General features: G+C 43.4%; 1 protein-coding gene across 5 annotated transcripts in view; it reads left to right on the top strand.

The window, feature by feature from the left end:
- The window catches only part of DIS3L2 (DIS3 like 3'-5' exoribonuclease 2), a 384,538-nt gene that overhangs the window by 101,958 nt on the left and 262,884 nt on the right, over window positions 1-19,696 (top strand). For all 5 annotated transcript variants that reach the window (XM_056819939.1, XM_056819938.1, XM_056819942.1 and 2 more), the window contains one exon: window positions 3,054-3,155. In XM_056819939.1, coding sequence (XP_056675917.1) covers window positions 3,054-3,155 — 102 coding nt within the window. The remainder of the gene's footprint in view (window positions 1-3,053; window positions 3,156-19,696) is intronic.

The raw sequence follows: 19,696 nt of genomic DNA, 5'->3' as shown, positions 1-19,696 counted from the left end.
CTTAGCTCATGTGCGTCACTCCCGCTTTTGCTGGCATTAGGAGATTTAAGTTTTCTACTGAAAAAATCCCAAATCCATTGGATAGGTCAGATGAATAGATGTGCCAACTTCCATCTGGCTGCTAGTAAGGACAGCCCTGGAGGGAAGTAGAGAAATAGAATAAAATAAAGTGACTTTCAGATGCACTAGGATAAAGCACATCTCTTACAGAGATAACCTGGTTTTTTTGTTTTTAAATGTGGTTGATTTTATTTTGAGAATGAAGAGGAAGGAAAACTAGGGCCATCTGTAAGAATCTGGCCTTTTAAAGAGCACAGCTTCTACTCTGAATTACGTTTGTTCAAGAGGCTTTGCAATTTTTCGGCATCTTGTCATGGGAGGCAACCTTGGTGCAGCTGTCGAGTTTGTTGCTGGTCTGGAGGGAGTAATTTTCCTAATGGATGATGTTCTGACTATCATGGCATGACTGTGTTGAGCCCCCATTTTTTTCAGGTAGCTAGGCAGACCACCACAGCTCTCTGCTGATGGTGTCTAGGGTTACCATCTAAAGTAATTTCTTTCCCTTCCCATAAGGGGTGGATATAGGAGTGTCATCTGACGTCCTAGGACCCTGGAGAGCAAGCCTTCTGGGGTCCCTGTGCCCAGGTGTCAGCATTGGTCCCTTAGACATGACGGTGCTTAGAGTCTTTGTTTCACAAGGGGAAGATTTCGGCCAGCCTGGGGAAGTGACTGCCTCAGTGGGTAAAGATGGGAGGGCTAGAGCATAATTCTCCAGCTCCAAACCCCCTGGGCTTTCCGTTGTACTTTCCATTATATTCCTCTTTGAGATGTCATTAAGATGATGGAATCTTAACCTTTAATACAATTGTCAAAGGATGCAGTAGTTTGAACTCTTTTAATGAGGCAGGTTGCCCTAAAATAGAAAAAAGTCCCCAAAGAGTTGGGGGCACCAGCTCCTCCATGGATCTGTCTTGTTCTTCTGGCCCTGCTGGGCTTCTTAGGATGGAATAAAAACCACAGCCACTTCTCATTTCAACTAAGTGAGCTGCCTTTGTGTGGTTAGAGCAGCTTAGAAACAGTTATAGGTTAGCGTGACCTCCCAGACACCCACATCTTGTTAGAGGAAAACCAAAGCTACCTCGATGAGCTCCCAAAGGCAGGAACCTAGGACCCCGAGTCACACTTTAGTTCTTTATGCTGCTCCCACTATGGCACACTGTATTTTTCTGAGAAGCTTGTCTCTGAGGTCATCCTGGAGTCATCTGGGGTTTCTGTAGCTAGCACGGTAGCCACTGGGCACTGACCGGGTGGGGTTGGGGTTGGGGTTTGGCTGAGGTGGACGCAGCAGCTGCCAGTCTCTTTAGCCAGGCTTGAAGGATCAGGCTCCGGCTGCTGTAAAAGGCCTCTTGAGAGTGTGCAGTTGGGGAGGGATGGAGCAAAAGGATCTTTCCTTCACGGAGAGCTGAGAATCTGGTGTCTCGTATCAGGGAGATTGTCTTGCCCTCCACTCCTGTTCCTCCAGGATGTTTAGCTCAGAGAAGTCTTCTTAATGAGGTGTGTGGTACAAACTGGGGCACAGAGACTAGAGAGGAGGGGCAGCTTGGCCCGTATCCTTGACTGGTCCATACTGGAGCTGAGTTTGAGGCCAGGACGAGCACTTATTCTGTCTTCCCTCAGAAGCTACTCACTCGTTGGGAAGAAGGCCCTTTCCCTGGGGTTCTTCTGAAAGCTATGAAAGACACAGTCTTCATTTCCCATAGAGATGGGGCCACCAAACCATACATCAGGAGCCCTGTAGGCTGCTGGCTGACTTGGAAAAGCACACGTGAACATTATCTGTTCTAGTATTTTATATTTGTTTTGTTACAGTTGTCTCTCGACTAATATTTAATCTGGTTCTAGTAGCGCTGGGGATTGTGGCAGGGTCATGTGGGCCCTTGGAACCTCTAGTCAAGCATTCTGAGTTGGAACTGCATGGCCCATTTCTCCTGGAGCCTCCAGGGACCTTGGGCACCTCAAGAGTGTGATTCATGGATTGATTACAAAGCAAAAGTTGTTTAACTTTCTTCAAGTCTCCCCTTTGCCGTACCCTTCTTCCTATGGATGCAAGTGCTACTGCTGCTGCCCAAGACGGCCCAGACAGAAACTGTGGGTTCCCTGCAAAGGAAATCTCCCCATGTAGGAAGGAAGGCTTGTCCAGGGCTTCTAAACATTCAGTGTCAACAGTGCCAGCATTCCCATCCCCCTAAGGCTGGAGAGATGAAGGGATTGGCCTGTTGCTAGTCAGCTACTGAGGGCTGGAGCTGGTTTTCCCTTAGGTTTTGAGGGCATTTTCCTGCATTCTCTGCTGGTAGGAGGTGACAGATGTCATGTGGGTAGCCCTAACCACACTGCCCAGCAAGAGAGGATTCTTGGCTGGGGAGGTTTCCTCCTAACTCTAAGATGTTTGAAGTTATTAGTCCTCCTGTTAGTCATTGCAGAGACTCTAAGACCAAGACCAGTTTATTTAGGCTTTAGATGAGCTGGGTTCAAATTTTAGCCCAGCCACCTTTCTGGCCCTTAGTTTCCCCATGTGGAGTAGATGACTTATTGATCCATGAATTTCTCTTCTTCCATTATGGATTCTTTGGACTCCTTTTCAGCTTCCTCAGAGGGTAGTTAGTAGGGCAGGGATGATCTACCCGTGTCCAGAGGGGTTGTATCTCCCAGGCTTTATTCTCCTCTGTTCTTTTCTGTTCTTTTCTCTCGAGTCTTTCCTATCCAACTGTAGTCATGGTTAGGAAAATTATTTTAAAAACTCCTAGCAGTAACTAAAGAGGTGAGAGTTTGAGGCCTCCTTTGTGTTTAGGCTGCCCACCTAAAGGTGTTGAGCTCCTCTGCTTCTCTGATAGTTAGAGGTGCTTGTTTGGCCCAAGGCCAGGCATATGCAAAGTATATTGACTCACACTGGCCACTTTTGCAGCCTGTGTTATCAGGGTGGGGGAAATCTGGTCAGTGGACATCTTTGACCCTGGGAAGGAGACTTTCAACTGTGATTATGTTTCTTTTCACAGGACGGGACCAGAGACATCTTTATTAATGGAGTTGTTGCGCGGAACAGAGCTTTGAATGGTGACGTGGTAGTGGTGGAGCTGCTGCCCAAGGATCGGTGGAAGGTCAGTCTCATTCCCAGGCTTCTCTGGTTTTGTGCTGGGCTCCTGAACCTTCACGGGCAGGTCAATGAGCCTAATCCAGAGTGAGGCTGGCAATCTGCTCCCCTTTGGCTAGCATGCCACTCGCAAGTGGGGCTAAGTGTTTCCCCATTTTCCTGATACTTTTGCTTCTTCACTTCCTTGTCCTGCCTCTCTATGAGGGAGCAGAGAACTTTTGGAGAGCAGGCCTTGCTGTGTAGCCTGAGCTCCCACCAGTGGCTCAGGAGGGAAGGCAGTCCTGGGGAACAGGGTTCTATGTCCAAGCCCACACTCTGCTGGGTGCCCTGCACCTTTGGTGGGTGAGGGTGACAGTGAAGACTGAGTCACTGAGAGAGCACAGGCAGCTCTCTAAGCCTCTGAGGTGTGTGCGTTGTTGGGGCTCATCAACTTAGGGGAAGGAGTTTCCTCCTTGGGGATTCCTTACACCAGTGAGATCCCCGTCTAGTAATAAAGAAGAGAGTTTTAACGTTCGCAAAATGATTTTCCCCTTGACAATTTTGTGAAGTGTGGATGGATTGAAAAAGCTGGGCCTCAGAAAGGGCCAATGACTTGTTTCCTGCCTACCTTGTGTCTGAGGAAGGACTTGAAACCTTCCTGATTGGCCACGGGGCCGGAGCTCTTTTCCACACTAGCCTTTGGATTCGTTCATGAGTTGGACAAGTCTCTCAGCTTCTCTTGGCCTCAGTTTCCTCAGTGGTAAATGAGGACTCAAAGACTCAGTTGGACTAAGGGGACTCTTCCGAGCTCCAGACCCATGCTGCTTTTAGCTCAATTGGCTCGTTTTTTGAGTTTGTTCACGTCAAGCCAACAAGGTATGTGTTTGCTTTCTGCCCTTACAGTTCTGTTCCTCAGCCACTTTGGTATCTTCTTGACCAGTGTGCATTACTAAGAGGTTATGGGGACCTCTTTAGCCTCCTCAGAAGAAAGACCAGACCAGGCTGTGGCATGTGCCAGCAGGTCAGAGCTAGGCATGGGCACAGTCAGTTCTGCTCATTTGGAAAGTTGTAGCTTCCCCCACAGGCCACTCAGCCTGCATGGAATCGGGCATTTGGACCGAGGCCTTTTCCAGCGACTTCTCAGCATCACCTGGAAGCATAGAGCCCTGGTCAGGCAGGTCTCTGCTTGATAATGGCCATCCCTTACAAATCAGAGGTGGGGCAGTTGTCCTGCCAGCGGTGAGCATGAGCCACGGTGTTGGGAGCTGTTGAGATGGGTGGCTGGGCCACAGCTTGGTCACTCTCGATCTCTTTGTATTCGTCCTCTGTAACTCCAAGCTGCTTAGGCTCACCATACAATCGGAATGAATGGAACTGAAGGAAATGGACTAAATGTTTCTTGAGATTATTCTTCATTATTATGAGATTATATTTTATCATGCTTATGCTAGATGGAAGGCAATCTTGCCGAAGTGCTAAGGCACGGCCCTTTTCTTTCTCCAGCTGATAGTCTTATTGGAAAGCCCAAACCAGCAGGTAATTCTGAGCACACAAAACAGTTATGTCACAGTACGAGATTACAGTTAGTGGAACAATATGTCTAAATCTACTTGCTGGCTTCCGTTTTAAGAAAAAATAAAATAGAAATACAGTGGGAGTTAGAGAATCAGGAGAACTCCCTGGAGGAGGTGACAATCCACATGCTGGCAGATAGCAGAGTACAGTGAAAAGAAGAGTGATTATGAACTTTAAAAGCTACCCTGGTCCAAGTGTATGGTCATGAAATCACTTCCAGATTTGGGAGACACACAGAGGCCATGCTGTCTAATGCTTACGTGAAAAACATCCTGCTTACACAGTCCTCAAGTGACCGTTGTAATAGTGAGGGGAACTTAAAAAGGGGAAGGGACCAGAGAGCAGCTGTTTGGGGACTGAGTTCTGTGTGACTTTCTCTTTTTTTCAGTCAGTCAGACCAGAGGGTAGGTCTAGTCCCCACAGCTTCCTTCTTTTGATGGATTGAAATTCCCCTCCTATTACATAGACTCTGAATCAATTTCTATTGTGACTCAAAATATCCAATTTATTTTGATATAAGGTTATAGAAGGAATGAGGAAATGAAAGGAAGGGAAGAGAAAGAAGGGACAGAGGGAAAAAGGAAGGTCCCTACTACTTCTTTCCTAATATAACTTCTGAGGGCTTGATCAAAGAAATCTCTCCAAGGAATATGTTCTGAGTTCCCCTAAGGGAAAAAATAGTCTCTATTCCAAATGTTGGTTTCAGTTGGGCACTGAGATCTTCATTCAGTTCAAGCAGAAAGGATTTGGAGATGAGTACTTTCTTCCACCCAACTCCCCACAGAGTCCCAGGTAAGAAGAACAAATCTTTTTGACTCCAGCTGCTTTTGAATCTTCTTGGAGCTCGCCCATCCCCTGCAGGTCCTGAAGGTTCCATTTGCTCCTTTTCTGAGGCATCCCTTCAAACTTCAGATTTCTCTTGCTCTTGGCCATTCCCTTATTCACACTGTCCACCCTTTTCTTTAGTATTGTCAGTGAGGGGCAGCTGACCATTTTTCAAGGCAGCACATTATATTTGGGGGCAGCTCTGATCCTTACGTTGAGTTAGAACCTGCTTTTCTATAATCCTTTCTACTCATGGCTCCAAGTTTTGCCCTCTAGAACAAGCAAAACTAGCCTTGTCCCTCTTCTAAAAGACAGCCGTTCCTATGTTGTGGGACAGTTATTCTGCCTTCCCGGGTTCTCTTCTCTCTGGGCCCAAAGCTCCTTCATTCAGAATGATCCTTGTTTATCATGAAGTGGAGACCTGCATACCCTTCCTGGATTCTCTCCATCTCACCAAGCTCCTTTCTCAAATATGGTGCCCAGTGCTCTGGAGTTGGTCCACAGGGAAAGGAGGAGGCAGGGCTACTCATTCCCTCTCAATGCAAACTAACCAAGATGGCCAAGTGCCTTGACTCTAACACTTGGTTTTCTTGCTTTAAAAAAGTAACATGTAAAAAAAAATTGAACTTAAATATCAAAAAAGATCATTTTCTATGAGATTGTCAGTCTCTAGTTCATGCCACTTGTTGAAGTATCATAATAAATGCCACAATTTCAGAACTGTACTGCTGGTCTGTGCATCCCTATACATTTTCTTCACTTCTCTTCTGTGCATATAACATTTTCTTTCAGCAATCCTCTCTCTCTCTCTTTTTGGAATATTGTATTCCAAGGTCACCCCTCATTTTTAGTAGAAGATGATAACAGGTCTGATATGATCCTGTCTGTGGTTCCTTGTTACATGAACTGCTTCTTTCTATATACTTGCAAAATTTTATTTTTGATGTAGATATAAGATAAAATGAAAAATAGTCCTTGCCCTAAGGAACCTGTATTCTATTTATTAGATACTTATTCTGAGTCTCTTTTTGTCAGTAATGTGATTTATTTGGCCTGCCTTATTGAGATATATGTATCTATAATATCAGCTCTATTATTCTCCTGATATTGGACTATTCTCATATTTCATTTAGGTGTGAGTATATAGGTGGATGTCTATTTGTGTGTGTATCCTATTCAGTAGTACAAAGTAATTTTTTTAGAAGTGCTCTTTTTGGGGCAGTTAGATAACTCAGTGAATTAAAAGCCAGGACTAGAGACAGGAGGTCTTGGGTTCAAATGTGACCTCAGGCACTTCCTAGCCGGGTAACCCTGGTCAGGTCATTGAACTCCCATTGCCTAGCCCTTACCTTTCTTTTGCCTTGAAACCTATACACACAGAATTCATTCTAAGACAGAAGGTAAGGCTTTAAAAAAAAAAAAAGCAACTTTTTTTTAAACATTTAAAAATGGCCTATCTTAATGGTTTCCAACCTTTTTGTCAGGGAGGAGTCCATTTTAATGTTAAAAACCCCCTTAATACATGCCCATGGTATAATAGTGATGATGGAGAGAATGCATAATGAAGACAAGTCAGAATTTGTGGACCCCTTGCAGTCACACAGCTCACATGTAATACAGGGATCACTCATTCTCTGAAGGCATGTGGTGATATATCATTTAACTCACTAGGCCGTGGGAACGGTATGTATTTTTCATTCACCTTTTTTGTCTGTACGAATGGCCAGACACATATTTCTCAGTTTTTTGGGATTTTACTGAGGAAGCTTTGTAGTGTTCTGGGATTCCGTGAAGTGCGTGTAGTATCATTGGTGATGAGTATCATTAACAACTCATGCCATTATTTCTTTATACTTGCATGAAATAATAATTCACATGCATTATTAGATAAAACAAGGCTCCACATGCAGTATTTTATAGACTAAACGTAGGTAAACCACATCCCCTGAATTTGCCCAAGACTTTTCAGGATTATCTGCATGACCATGAATGTTTGTGGTTGTTCCATGTATGAGCGCTCTTTGGTTTTACTCTCAGCTTGTGGCCCTCATTTGTAATTTTGTTTGATTTGTTACTCCCTCACTATGGTTAATTTGCTGTATTCTTGCAAACTGTCAAGTCTTAATAAGCTTTACTGTGGTACTGGATGATGCCTCTACATTCAAAAGTGATATGCACTCATTTATGCCTTTAAATAGGATCCCATATTTCTTGTTTATTTTTATACTACTTTCTGGTTGGAATTTCACTTTGATATAATCAATGCCACTCTTGGTTTTCATGACTTAGGGAAAGCATGATAAATTGATGGGAAAACCCACAGTAAAGATGTTTCATGAAGGCTGTTTTATTGACTTCTCTTTTTTAATCCATTCTAGAATCTTTTTTCTCTGTGTTGGAAAGGCCTTATTCTACTAATAACATGTCAGTTATTGGATTTAGCCTATCGTTTATCTTTTTTGTTCAATTTTCATTTGTTTTACTGTGAACTCAGACTGGCTTCATGGCACAGTAGAGAAAGCATTGGGATTGTAGTCAGAGGACATGGGTTTGAATTTGAGTGCTTTTACGTCATTACCTCTGTGATTTTTTAAAAGGCTCCACCCTCCGAGCCTCTAAAGTCTTTAAAAGGCTCTAACCTAATCTCTGAGCCTCAGTTTTTTCATCTGTAAAATAAAGGAATTGGAGTAAGTGATCTTTAAGATTTCTTGCCATTCTTATATCCTCTAATTTGTATTCTGATATTAAATTTATATGGATTTGTAGGCCTGACCTTTTGGATGGGATTAGGTCCTCTTGATAAAGTCTTATAGTATTGGAGAAATTAAACCATTCAGGGCAAACCTATTTTTAAAGGGCATCACCTTGTGTGAAGACTGACTCTTCACACCATTGAAATTTGGTCAAAGCTACCCTTGAAGACATTGGCAAGTGCCTTTGATCATTTTATAATCATAATCAGAAGACAATCAGGTCATTTAACAAAATTATCCTGGGGGTTGCATCTCAAGGAATCAAACTGGCACCGTGGATTGACGACTGGGCCTGGAATCAGGAAGATCTGAGTTCAAATTTGGCCTCAGATTATTATTAGCTCTATGAGCCTGAGGATGTCATTGAACCTCTTCCTCAATTTCTTCATCTGTAGAATTTAAATAATAACACCACCTAGCATTGTTGCAGTCATGGGAGAATATTTGTAAAGTGCTTTGCAAACCTGAAAGGACTCTCTAAATGCTGGCTATTGTTTTTATGATCATTTTGCTTGCTTGTTATGTGTATATGACAGATACCCTATTGGGAGAGTATCTTTAAAGTGGTCACCTACAAAGAATGAACACAGGTAGAATTTGTATTCCTTCTATCTCTAGTCATTGCGTAAACTATAAAACAGTGACCTAGACAATTCCATGGGAAGTGGGTAAATGTGCACAGACTCTGGTTATGCTGGAGCCAACTCTGTCCAGTTTGAACGGGCGAATACATTCTCAGGATGGCATTTGTACCTCAGAAATTGGCCAACACGAGAAATCAGGGCTTGGTCTATAGTTTTATGGATTCTCTAGATTTGAAGTGATGGAGAAAATGTGAATAATGCAGATTAAACTTAAATATGTGTTGTTTAGGAGAGATGGTTGTTAATACTTTTCTAGGACACCCCTGCAGAGACCCTTCTTCTTGTAAGTATTTTGTAGACATGAGAAAGTAGACGTGGACCAGTAGTTTCTGCCTGGCATGTACCCCACCTCCCCTCACCCCCACCAATGTTCATATAGGAAAAGTGCAAATGGCTTGTGTGCCCAGGTTATAACATGCATTTAACTGGGAGTCTATTGAATGAGTGGATGTTTTGGATAGGCATAGGAGGTTGAGAAAGGGGAAGAAAGGCACCTAGGTTTCATATGGAAAACTATAATTCTCTCAAAGGTTACACACTGCTCTGGGTATAGGAGCCCATCCTCCCCCCCCTTCCCTCCAATAAATCCTTATCTTCTGTCTTAGAATCGATAGTAAATATTGATTCCAAGGCAGAAGAATAGTAAAGACTAGGCAGTTGGGCTCAAGTGACTCATCCAGAGTCACACAAGTATCAGAGCTCAGATTTGAATCCAGGACCTCCTGTCTCCAGGCCTGGTGTTCTATTATTGAGCTACTCACTGCCCCAGGAGCCCATCTTTTTAACAGCAGAATTCTGGCAGGGATGCTGGATTATACTCTGGCCCATAAAACATTACAGCCTCAGGATAATAATCACAATTGTAGCTGAAGACCAACTTTAAAAAATGAGAAAGTCTTTGGGGTGGGTGGGTAGAGGGCTCAGGTCACCGTATAGATTGTATATTAGTAGTAATGGCTTATATATGAGTTGACCTTCCCAAAGGAATGTACAAAAAATGTAATAAGCCCATTATATGATGAAAGCAAGCGAGAAAGAAATCTATGCCCTACCTGGTACTCTCATCCCAGAATGACTGAAAGTCAGTGAGAGGTTTTCAGGCCTTGAGATGGTTCTCCATGAAGGGTTTCCAGAAGGTGAGATAAGACAAGACTTTCTACAGGATGACTTGGCCTGGTGAGAGAGCGAAACCCTCCCTGATGGTTGGTCCCAGGATCTGAGATGGGGGCAGCCTTATGAGATCATGCTTAATCCCGCGCGAGTCAGCAGCATTCATGTGCTTTATGCTGTTCACTCTGTGAATATTTTGAACTCTAGAGCTCACGCCCTCTGCTTTCTGTCTACGATAGGAGCTTCACCTCTTCTGGGTCTTCCCTTTTTCACATTATTTGAAAAAAAATAACTGATTTGTTTTATCTGAATGCACTGAACACAGCAATTCCTAAAGAAGTACCTCAAGAAAGTCTTTACAAAGCACATTCCCCGAGGAGCCAGGCTACGGCCATGGCCTGTCCCTTGGGTGGTCTGGAGCAGCACTGACCATCCAGCCTCTTGGCGTGGCTTTCGCTTGCCCTCTCGTAGCTGCTGTGTGTATTGTTCTTGAGGCTCTGCTTTCTTTGCTCTGAAATATTTCAGATAAAGCCTTGAGCGCTTTCTATTCATCGTGAGTTATGGTGCTGTGGTTCAGCCCTCCTCTACAGCTACTGGTACTAGAGACAGGGTTGGCCGTTTGGACTCGCCTCGCTCTCCGCCGCCATGTTGGTGCTCCATTCCAGGAGTGGATCCGCTGACTAAGAGGGTAGGAACAGTTGGGTAACTCGGTTTTGGCATTTCCCACCTCTTTTCCCTGACAGTCAAACCAATTTGCTAATATGCCTGCAGTGAATTCCCCGCCTTCTCGAAGCCCCTGCTTTTCCTCCTCTTTCCCTGGGTAGGAGATCCCCCTGGGTTGTCTCAATGAGCATTTCTCTCAACCTCAGAGATTCTGGATATTTTTCAGGGAGTTCTCAGTAGTCTGTTTTGGAAAACAATTCACGCCTGACCCTGCCTTGTATTCACATCAGTCAGAAACATTTAATGTCAAGTTTTCCCTCAAGTCTATCGATTTTCCTCTGAATCCAGCTGCATTGACTTTATTTGTACAAAGGCTTTTACATTCTGAATGAGTATTAACTCATTCAGTATTAACTAGCTATTCTGAAGAATTGGCAGGAAGGTCTCCTAGTCTTTTGCCAGTGAGATCAGAGCTGGCTCTGGGTAGCAAGTCTGTCTGAGAGTCCCAGCGGCGAGAATGGACAAGCTGGCGAAGGGACGGAAATGTGGACTGTGTGGAGGCCCGAGCCCCTGAGAAGGCCTGCGGGCAGGTGGGGAGAGGCAGAGGAGAGCCTGCAAGGCCTGGGTGGGAGTTGTAGGATTGCCGGGCCGGTTCAGCTGGGCGTCCTGGAGAGAGCAGTCATCGGGAGTGATGGTGACAGCTGTGTGCAAAGCGCTTTGCGCACATTACCTCGCCTGATCCTCCCCACAGCCCTGGGAAGGAGGTGCTATTGTTATCCTTGTTTTACCGACGAGGAAATTGTTTAGGCAAGCAGAGGCTTAAGCCATTTGCCCTGAGTCCCACAGCTACTAAATGGCTGCGGCAGGATTTGAACCGAGGCCTTCACTCCAGACTTCGCGCTCGTACTGCCGTGCCATCACACTACAACTCTAGCAAAGTTGGTTATAAAGTGAATGTACGTCAGGTGAGTCTTAGCTTCCCATTTGAAGTGTGTACTATCTGTCTAATTAAAACTCCTTCCCACGTAGACCAAATCCATGTGCGGCTTGTCCCGGCGCAGTGATTCATTCTAGGGCCCAGGAGGGCCTGCAGTGCCTTCCTGTCTCTGGTCTTTTTTGGAACCCAGGTGGCTGCCCTGTTTGTCTGGGACCCCTGAAGAGTCTCCCCTCGGCTGGGCTGGGGTCTGTCCCCACCTTCCCCACCTTAGAAGCCTTCCCTTCTCATTCGCCCTCTTGGTTGGTTTGAAGAGGGGCCGCCTTTGGCCAGGATGGCGAAGTTTTCCACATGAGCTTCCTTGAACTGGCCTCTTTGAGACGAGTAAGGGACTGGGAGACGGGACGGCCTGGACGTGGGTTCCGGACTTGCTCGTCGTCCACATGGACGGTTGAGTCTGGCCGTCCATCTCCCTCCTGTGCAGACCTGCTTTCTGTTTGTTGGGCTCTGGATGGCAGCCGGCCGCCCCTCTGATTAGGCCTCGCATGCTGTGACTAGGGCTAGAATGGGGGCCACTCGGAGCTGTGTGTCCTGGGCGCTCCCTTGGCTCCTAGAGTGACGTGGGGGAGGCTTCCCTTGCTGTGGCTGTCGATTCCGGAGGCCCTAGTGGCCCCTGAGATGCTTAGACACGGCATGTATTCTGTGAGAAGAAACAAACAGACAGGAATACATCAGCCCCACTCGGAGGCTTGGTGTGGGCATAGGGATTGTTAGGGATTTGCAAATGCATTTCTTATCTCCCTATACCGCAGGGAAGACAGTATGGTGTTCCCGAGTGCTCTCAGACTGCACAATAGGACCCATGCGTTTCTAGGTTATTAAATCCCATGATTTCCTGATTTTCTATTGCCCAGTCTGTTCTACTGATCTGTCTTGATGTTTTAGCCTGTACCAAATGCATTATAATATAGTTTGAAGTCTGGAAATGCTATTTCCTCTTCACTCCCCTCCCCCCATCACTTTTTCCTTGACAGTCAAGCTAGGGATTCTTGAGGCCATCTTTCTAGCCCCTGCTGCCTTGGCTGATGTTTCTGCCCAAGCTCTAAGCTCTTCAGCCTCGAGTCTTGCTGCCAAGGCCTTGCACTGCCCTCAGGGGTAAGTCTGTGGTGCTTTCAGCCAGCTCCCGAGAATTTAGAGATTGCCCTGGCCCTTGCTCTGGGCACAAGGAGGTATGGAGGAGGGTTACACTTTGATTAGTGCAGTTTCCCCTGTTACAGCATGGGAATCCCCACTCACGGCCCACTTTTAACACTGTGTCCAGTGGGAGAGCCCCTTTACTCAACGGGTTTTGATTTCTGACCTTTTGAAATTCTTTGTAATGATTGGTTGGAAGGAGATTCAGAAGGCTCCTGCTACTGTGTCGCCATCTTGGCTCCACTTCTAGAGAGGGATTCTTACTGGGGTCTATGAACTTCTTCTAAAAATATTTTTATGATTACATTCCTATATATTTGGTTTCTTATATAATCTTACATGTTTTATTTTATTCATTTAAAAATATTATTCTGAAGGGACCATACGTTACACCAGATTGCTACTGGAATCCTGGACCAAAAATTAAGAATCTCTTTCTACATCTTTTGTTCTTCAAATGAATTTTGTTATTATTTGTCAGTTTCTTTAAAGTGCCTTTTTGGTAGTTTGATTGACTATTTAAGTTATAAATGAACTTTGGTAGCATTTTCACTTTTTATTTTATTGACTTGACTCAGCTATGAACACTGAATAATTTTCCAATTTTATTTGTTCATGATTTCTTTAAGGAACATTTGTAATAAAATCTATTTAATTATTAAATGTGCTTTGGTGGATTGATCCCCAAATATTTTAGGTATTTATAGATTTTTTGCATAAGACTTCTCTTTCTTTTATTATTTATCTCCCTTTTAAAAAAACCCTTATCTTCTGTCTTGGAATCAATCAATACTAAGTATTGGTTACAAGGCAGAAGAGCGGTAAAGACTAGGCAGTGGTGGGGGGGTTAAGTAATTTTCCCAGGCTTACCTAATTAGGAAGTGTCTGAAGTCATATTTGAATCCAGTACTTTGCATCTCCAGGCCTGGTTCTTCACTGAGCTACCCTAGCTGACTCTTTATTGCTTCTTGGATTTTGTTGTTATTATATAGAAAATCTATTGATTTTCATGGGTTTATTTTGCTGAAGCTTTTGTCTCATTTTATTTCTTTGAGGATTTCCTAATGTTTTCTAAGTAAACCCTAAATTATCAGCAAGTAAGGATAATTTTGTGTCCTGTGCTCTTTACGTTATGGTTTTTAAGCTGTGGGTAACGCCTCCCTCGCTTTCTTTGTCCTGTGTGAGGCTGATGAGCTCTCTCTGTTTCTTTAGCCTTTTATTTTCCTTTGCTTCAAGTTTTATTATTAATAAATCTTATAAATGTAATACTTGGAGTATTGGATATTAATTTTTAAAATTTACAAATTTCAGATTTTTTTTGAAGTATTAATCAGTTTTGCTTATTTCTTTAAAAAACATTCTTTGTTATGAAGCAAGGCCTTTTGGAATGGGGGAGAGAGATAACTAGGGGAAATGTAGGGAATGTGGAAACAAAAGACATCCTTTGTTTAGGCGTTTAAATTGTTCAATGTTATAGCTTATAGGAGGTAGATTTCAGTGCAGTGTCAGGGAAAAACTATTTAATTATAGAATTATAGAAAAAATGAATGGGCTTCCTAATGAGATGGTTCCTCATCACTGGAACTGTTCAGAGGTTATAGCCTCATTCACCTTGTTGGGACAGCTGGGTGGTTCAGTGGATAGAGAGCGGGTCTAGAGAGGGGGGGGTCCTGGGTTCAATTCAGGTAGCTAGATGGCCACTCATTAGGATGTTATAGAAGGATGTTTGAGAGGAAGTTAGACTAGACTATCTTTAGGGGCCCCTTTCAACTCTTAAGAATCTAGGTGGTAGATAACACCTACAGGAAAAGTGTGATGTCTGACTGAAATTTAGTAACTTTGTTAGCAGGATATAGATTTCTGTCTGAGGAAAATATGTGTTCCCATCCTCTTCTCTCTTCACCTTCACCCCCTTATATAGACTGATAAAACACCCTGGAGAACTGAAACGTATTATAGTCATTTCTCAAAAAGCCGGTGATTGAGTTAATCAAAGAACATTCAAATTTTGTGAAAAATTTTTTGGAAGGGACTTCAGAAGGCTAGTCCCTCTGACCCCCCTCTCCCCCGCCACCCCCAACTCCTCCCTACCTCTGGACCTAGACATCCCCAACAGGCTCTGGCCTTGGCTTGAAGACAACTATCTTCTATGAAAGCTCATTGCATTTTCAGATAGCTGAAATTTTGTTAAGTCATTTTTCAGTTATGTCCAACTCTCTGTGACCCCATTTGGGATCTCTTGGTCTTCTCCAGTTCATCTTATAGATGAGGATACTGAGGGGAAACAGGGTTAAGTGAACTGTCTGGAGTCACATAGCTGTGGCTTTGAACTTAGAAGATGAGTCTGTACCACCAAGCTATCCATCCTTAAATAGTAGCTAAAATACTTTGTGCATTAAACAAATAGCTCATGAAAAGGTATCTGAAGACAAGAATGGTACTTCTGAAGCATGTTCATTAGACATTTAAAAGCAACAGAGAATATCCTGGATTTTTTTCCTTTTCTACATTTTCCTGAAAGCACCTAGTGCAGTGTTGGTGAAATATTGGCACATAGGCTCAGCTGGCACTTGGGGACCTGCTCCATTCCCTCTCTTCCCAGCACCTGAGGAAATTTTTTTGCATGTCCCGCTCTCCTTGACCAGCAGCCAAGTGCAAGCTCTTCCTCCCTCTGCTCTTTTAATGTAGGGGGCTCACAGGCAAAATGAAGTTGCAGTCTGGGCACCCAAACTTGAAAACCTTCTCCAACGCTAACCTAGAGACTGTTTTTTTATTAGTCTCCAAGGAGAATCCTTTCTATAGATGCCAAAGGATGTCTGGGTTCACCATATGAAGATGAAGATCTCACATTGAGGCAGAAACTGTAAACTTGGATTGTCAATTCTTTAACAGTCTCAAAAGAGGATTTTGATGGAAACTAGTTTGCGACCCGAAGGAGACCTTAGAGGTCAACAAGGTCAACTTTCTCGCTTGACCCTGAGATCCAGAGAGAGTTGAGGCCTTGCTCATGGATGCTGAAGTAGTACATGCAGGCCGGGCTACAATTATTTCACTTAGTCTAATTTAGAATTCACCAAGTAACCAGCTTTATCAACAAATCTTGTGTTATACATAGGGTTGGCTAAATTTTTTGCAGAGAACAAAAAATTCAGAAACTCATTTCCATGCTAAGGTATTAGTTAATTCCAGAGAACATTTTAAAAGCAGGAGCTGGGCTTTTGAACCAAATTGGCAAAGGAAAAAGGGCTTAGGTTTGAAGAAATAAAGACAGTACTGATAGAAGCAACTGTTCTTGTACTAAATTAAACCCCCCCCAAAATCAAAGTGAACATTTAATCCTTAATTTTCAGCGGCTGTTCCCAAACCTCTCTTTTGGTCACGTGAAATCAATCTAGTATAGTAAATTGTTTCTTTTAACAGCTAACTTTTCCTTCAAGTGATTGTTTTAAAGTCTCGTCTTCCAAATTCTTCTCTAAATATACACTCATCATGCTAGATTATACTTAATCCAATCTCTTATATAACCACTATCATTTTGGATTGCTCTCATTTCTTGGTTCCTGTGGAATTAGTCTTTCTTAGAACTGTTTAGTTTCTTGGCTAGGATAACAGGCCCCCAAAAAAGATTTGGAAGGTAGTTAATGATATGATCACCCAAGGTCTCAGAGCCACCACCCAGGACAGTATGGGCAGGTAGAACTGTTGTTACAATTGAGCATTTGCTGGATCCATTACCGACACAAACCTGTTGTTAACAGTCATCATTTTGTCCTCCTTTGTTGCCAACTCTTGGATCAAACACTTTCCTCTAGAGTCTTGCCTGCTTTTAAGTTTGCCTTTAGATCTGTGTAATTCAAATGGAAATGTCTGAAACAAGGAATGCACTATTTGTGGAGGAGAAGAGGCAGCTCATATTTGTACTGGGAAACTCCCAATTAACATTTCAGAATTATTTCTTGGAAGATGAATTCTTCGCTCTTTCAGCTCCCTAGTGCTTATTGATAGAGTTGGCTAGAAAGCCACCCCTGCCGCAGAACCATTCAGTGTTAGACCTGGTCCTTGAGAGGTCGTGATCTGACCGAATGACCGAGTGACGTATCAGGCTAGTCCTTCCTGGATGTTAAGCAGCCCCTCATGACATCCCTGAGGCACCTGTGAAGGCTCGCCTTCCTTGTGTGCTGTCTGTCTGGAAAATCGCATGTTGCTTGGTTGGTGAAGGTACTGCTTCAATGTGGATTTGTAACTCACGCATACAGCAACAGTATGTTGTTATAATAATGCCCTGACGCTTCGGTACGTGCAGGACCTCTGCTCTCATTCCTGAGGGGGCCGGGGGAGGCTCTGGAATGGAGGCCATAGTCCCTTCACACATTAATTAGTGACGGTGGCCAGAAACATCCACGGGCTGGTGGCTCGCCCCTCCGGGGATGAACTTAGCTAGCTGGATGGTCCTCAGTGCTTGTGGGCTGCTGCTGTAGCCCTTTGGAGTGATGCCTTGCTAAAACAGGAAATTGTTGAAGTGTGCTTTGTGAGAGGACTGCTACTAAAGGTCCCTGGTGGGATGTGCCTAGACGTGGGACCTGACTTTGTCTCAGGTTCTGCCCCTTCTCCACGTATCCGCATGCCGTCGGTGATTCTCCGTGAGCCTTGGGAGTCCAGAGACTTGGACTCTGGAATTCACGGCGCTACCTGTAACTCAGGGCCGGCCATGGCTACTCTTGAGGCTCTGACTTCGCTGTCTGTAAAAGTGCCAGCTTCGATGTTTTGCGAGTCTCTTCCAGGCTCTACATTCTGTGACTTTATGAGAACTCGGGATTACCTGTGTTCCATAATGAAATGCATGGCTAGGACTTTTAGTGGAACACTATTTAGTAAGAATTCCTTTCATTTGTGTACCGCTTGTATAGTTTACTCAACATTTGACTCTCCATGGAACTGATGCGTAAGTTGTTGTAAATATTCTTCTCATTTCACAAATGAGGAAGGCGAGGCTTGGCCTGACCACATGACCTCAGACCCCGGGCTTGGAGTAGGGACCTGACGGGGCGTGAAGGCTTCCTGACTTCACGTTCAGCGGTGACTGTTTTGTGCTTGTTCACTGTCAAATTGTCGTTGTGTTGGGCCAGGGACTGCCATTTTGTTCTATATCACTGATTGTGACCCTGGCCTTTCCTTTGATATGTGTGAATCACTGGTCATTTGAGAGACTGATTGCTGTCAGCATTTTACCTTTAGTGGAAAATCAGTGCCAGAATATAGAGGATGGGACTTGCTCGCTAAGGATCTGGGTCATTAGTACTGCTGGAGATGTGCCCCACCAGGGTGTATACTCTCTTGGTTCACACAGACCAGCCCCCAGATGGACCTGTCTGTGCCTTTCCTGTGGGACTTTTACCAGGTTCTTTTTGACTCTGAATGTGTGACCTATCCAGCTGGTTGTATGTTCATTGCATTCAGTATGAGACGTAGCCTTGTTTTTTGGTCACACATTTCTGTGATGAAATCTTTTACTCACTTTCTAATTCCTTGTTTATCATGTGTTAATTTCCGCCTCCCTGTTGTCCTTTGGGTAGCAGGTTGGCATTAAAAGATGCACCTTTGTTTCAGGAAAAAGCTTGGGTTCATTAAAAGAACTTTGCAGTTTCCCAAAAGACATTTTTTTTTGTCTTTTCCCTTGTTCAGTTGCTTTTCTCTTATTCAATTCTGGGACCAGCTCATTGTCCATTTGCAGTGTTTGATCAAGATTTATATAAACTAATGGACTGAATGGATCATCTATCCAGCTGTGTATCATTGTCTAGATAACAAGAAGTCTTCATCTACTTTTTTTTTTGTCTAAATAGCACACTCTTCTGAGTGAGTATGACTTTCAGGAGGCCCTGCAGGATTCACAACCAGTAGCATCTGGCAGACATAACTGTCAGTGGGGAAGCCAACATCCCCTTGGATTATGCTTTGGATCCCCTCCATGACAGAAGTGAGTATCTTTGGTGAGCATATGTCTCTTTTATGCTTTCATGATATTAGTGATCAGATGGTAGTTGAAAAAGGCAATCTCTGTTGTTATATCTTTATTTAAATGAAAAATTTAAATATGCATTTATTTTCTCTTCCTTTCAGTTCAGGGTGGGGAAAAGAAAAAGAAAGTTCTTATAACAAATATGCCTAGACAAGAAAAAACAAATTTCGACCTTGGTCATGTCCAAAATTGTGTCTTTTTCTGTATATTTAGTTCATCATCTATCTTTTTAGGAGACAGGTATCATGTTTTATCATCAGAACTCTGGAATCTTGGTTGGTCATTTCCTTGATCAGAATTGCTAAGGTTCTCAAAGTCATTTGTTTTTAAAATGTTGTTTTATGGTATAAATTGTTCTTCTGGTTTTGCCCAATTCCCATTGCATCAGTTCATATAATTCTTCCTAGGCCCTTTCACATTGACCATCTTGTCTTTCAAGGAATCTTGTATAGTTTTTCTATTTGCATGAGATATCCTTTGTTGAAGGGTAAACCCTTTTAGGTAACCTTTTGCTCTGCTGAAATGAATTCTTTTTAGTGGCTCACCAATAATAAGCCCACTGGTATCTTGTGTTCTTGTGTTTTTAAATTAGTTATGTGATGGTAAAATCTGTGGAGGAATAACACTGGAGAAGTCCTATCTGTTCCCTTGTAATAGCTTTATTAAAATGATTCTCATAAAAGTTTTATATAGATGGGAAAGTAAGCATGTGGGTTAGAAAGGTTTAATATTTGATTTTAAAATAATAATTAGATCAAAGATTCTTTCCATGCCTTTGATGTCTTATTTAGATACCTTGAAACTATCTCTTGGTGCCTCCATGTTGTACCATGAACAACAAGTAGCTCTCCT

This window comes from Monodelphis domestica, chromosome 2 (genome assembly GCF_027887165.1).
Source record: "Monodelphis domestica isolate mMonDom1 chromosome 2, mMonDom1.pri, whole genome shotgun sequence".
Lineage (NCBI taxonomy): Eukaryota > Metazoa > Chordata > Mammalia > Didelphimorphia > Didelphidae > Monodelphis > Monodelphis domestica.
The sequence above is the reverse complement of the archived record's forward strand: the minus strand, read 5'-3'. Positions and strand labels throughout refer to the sequence as shown.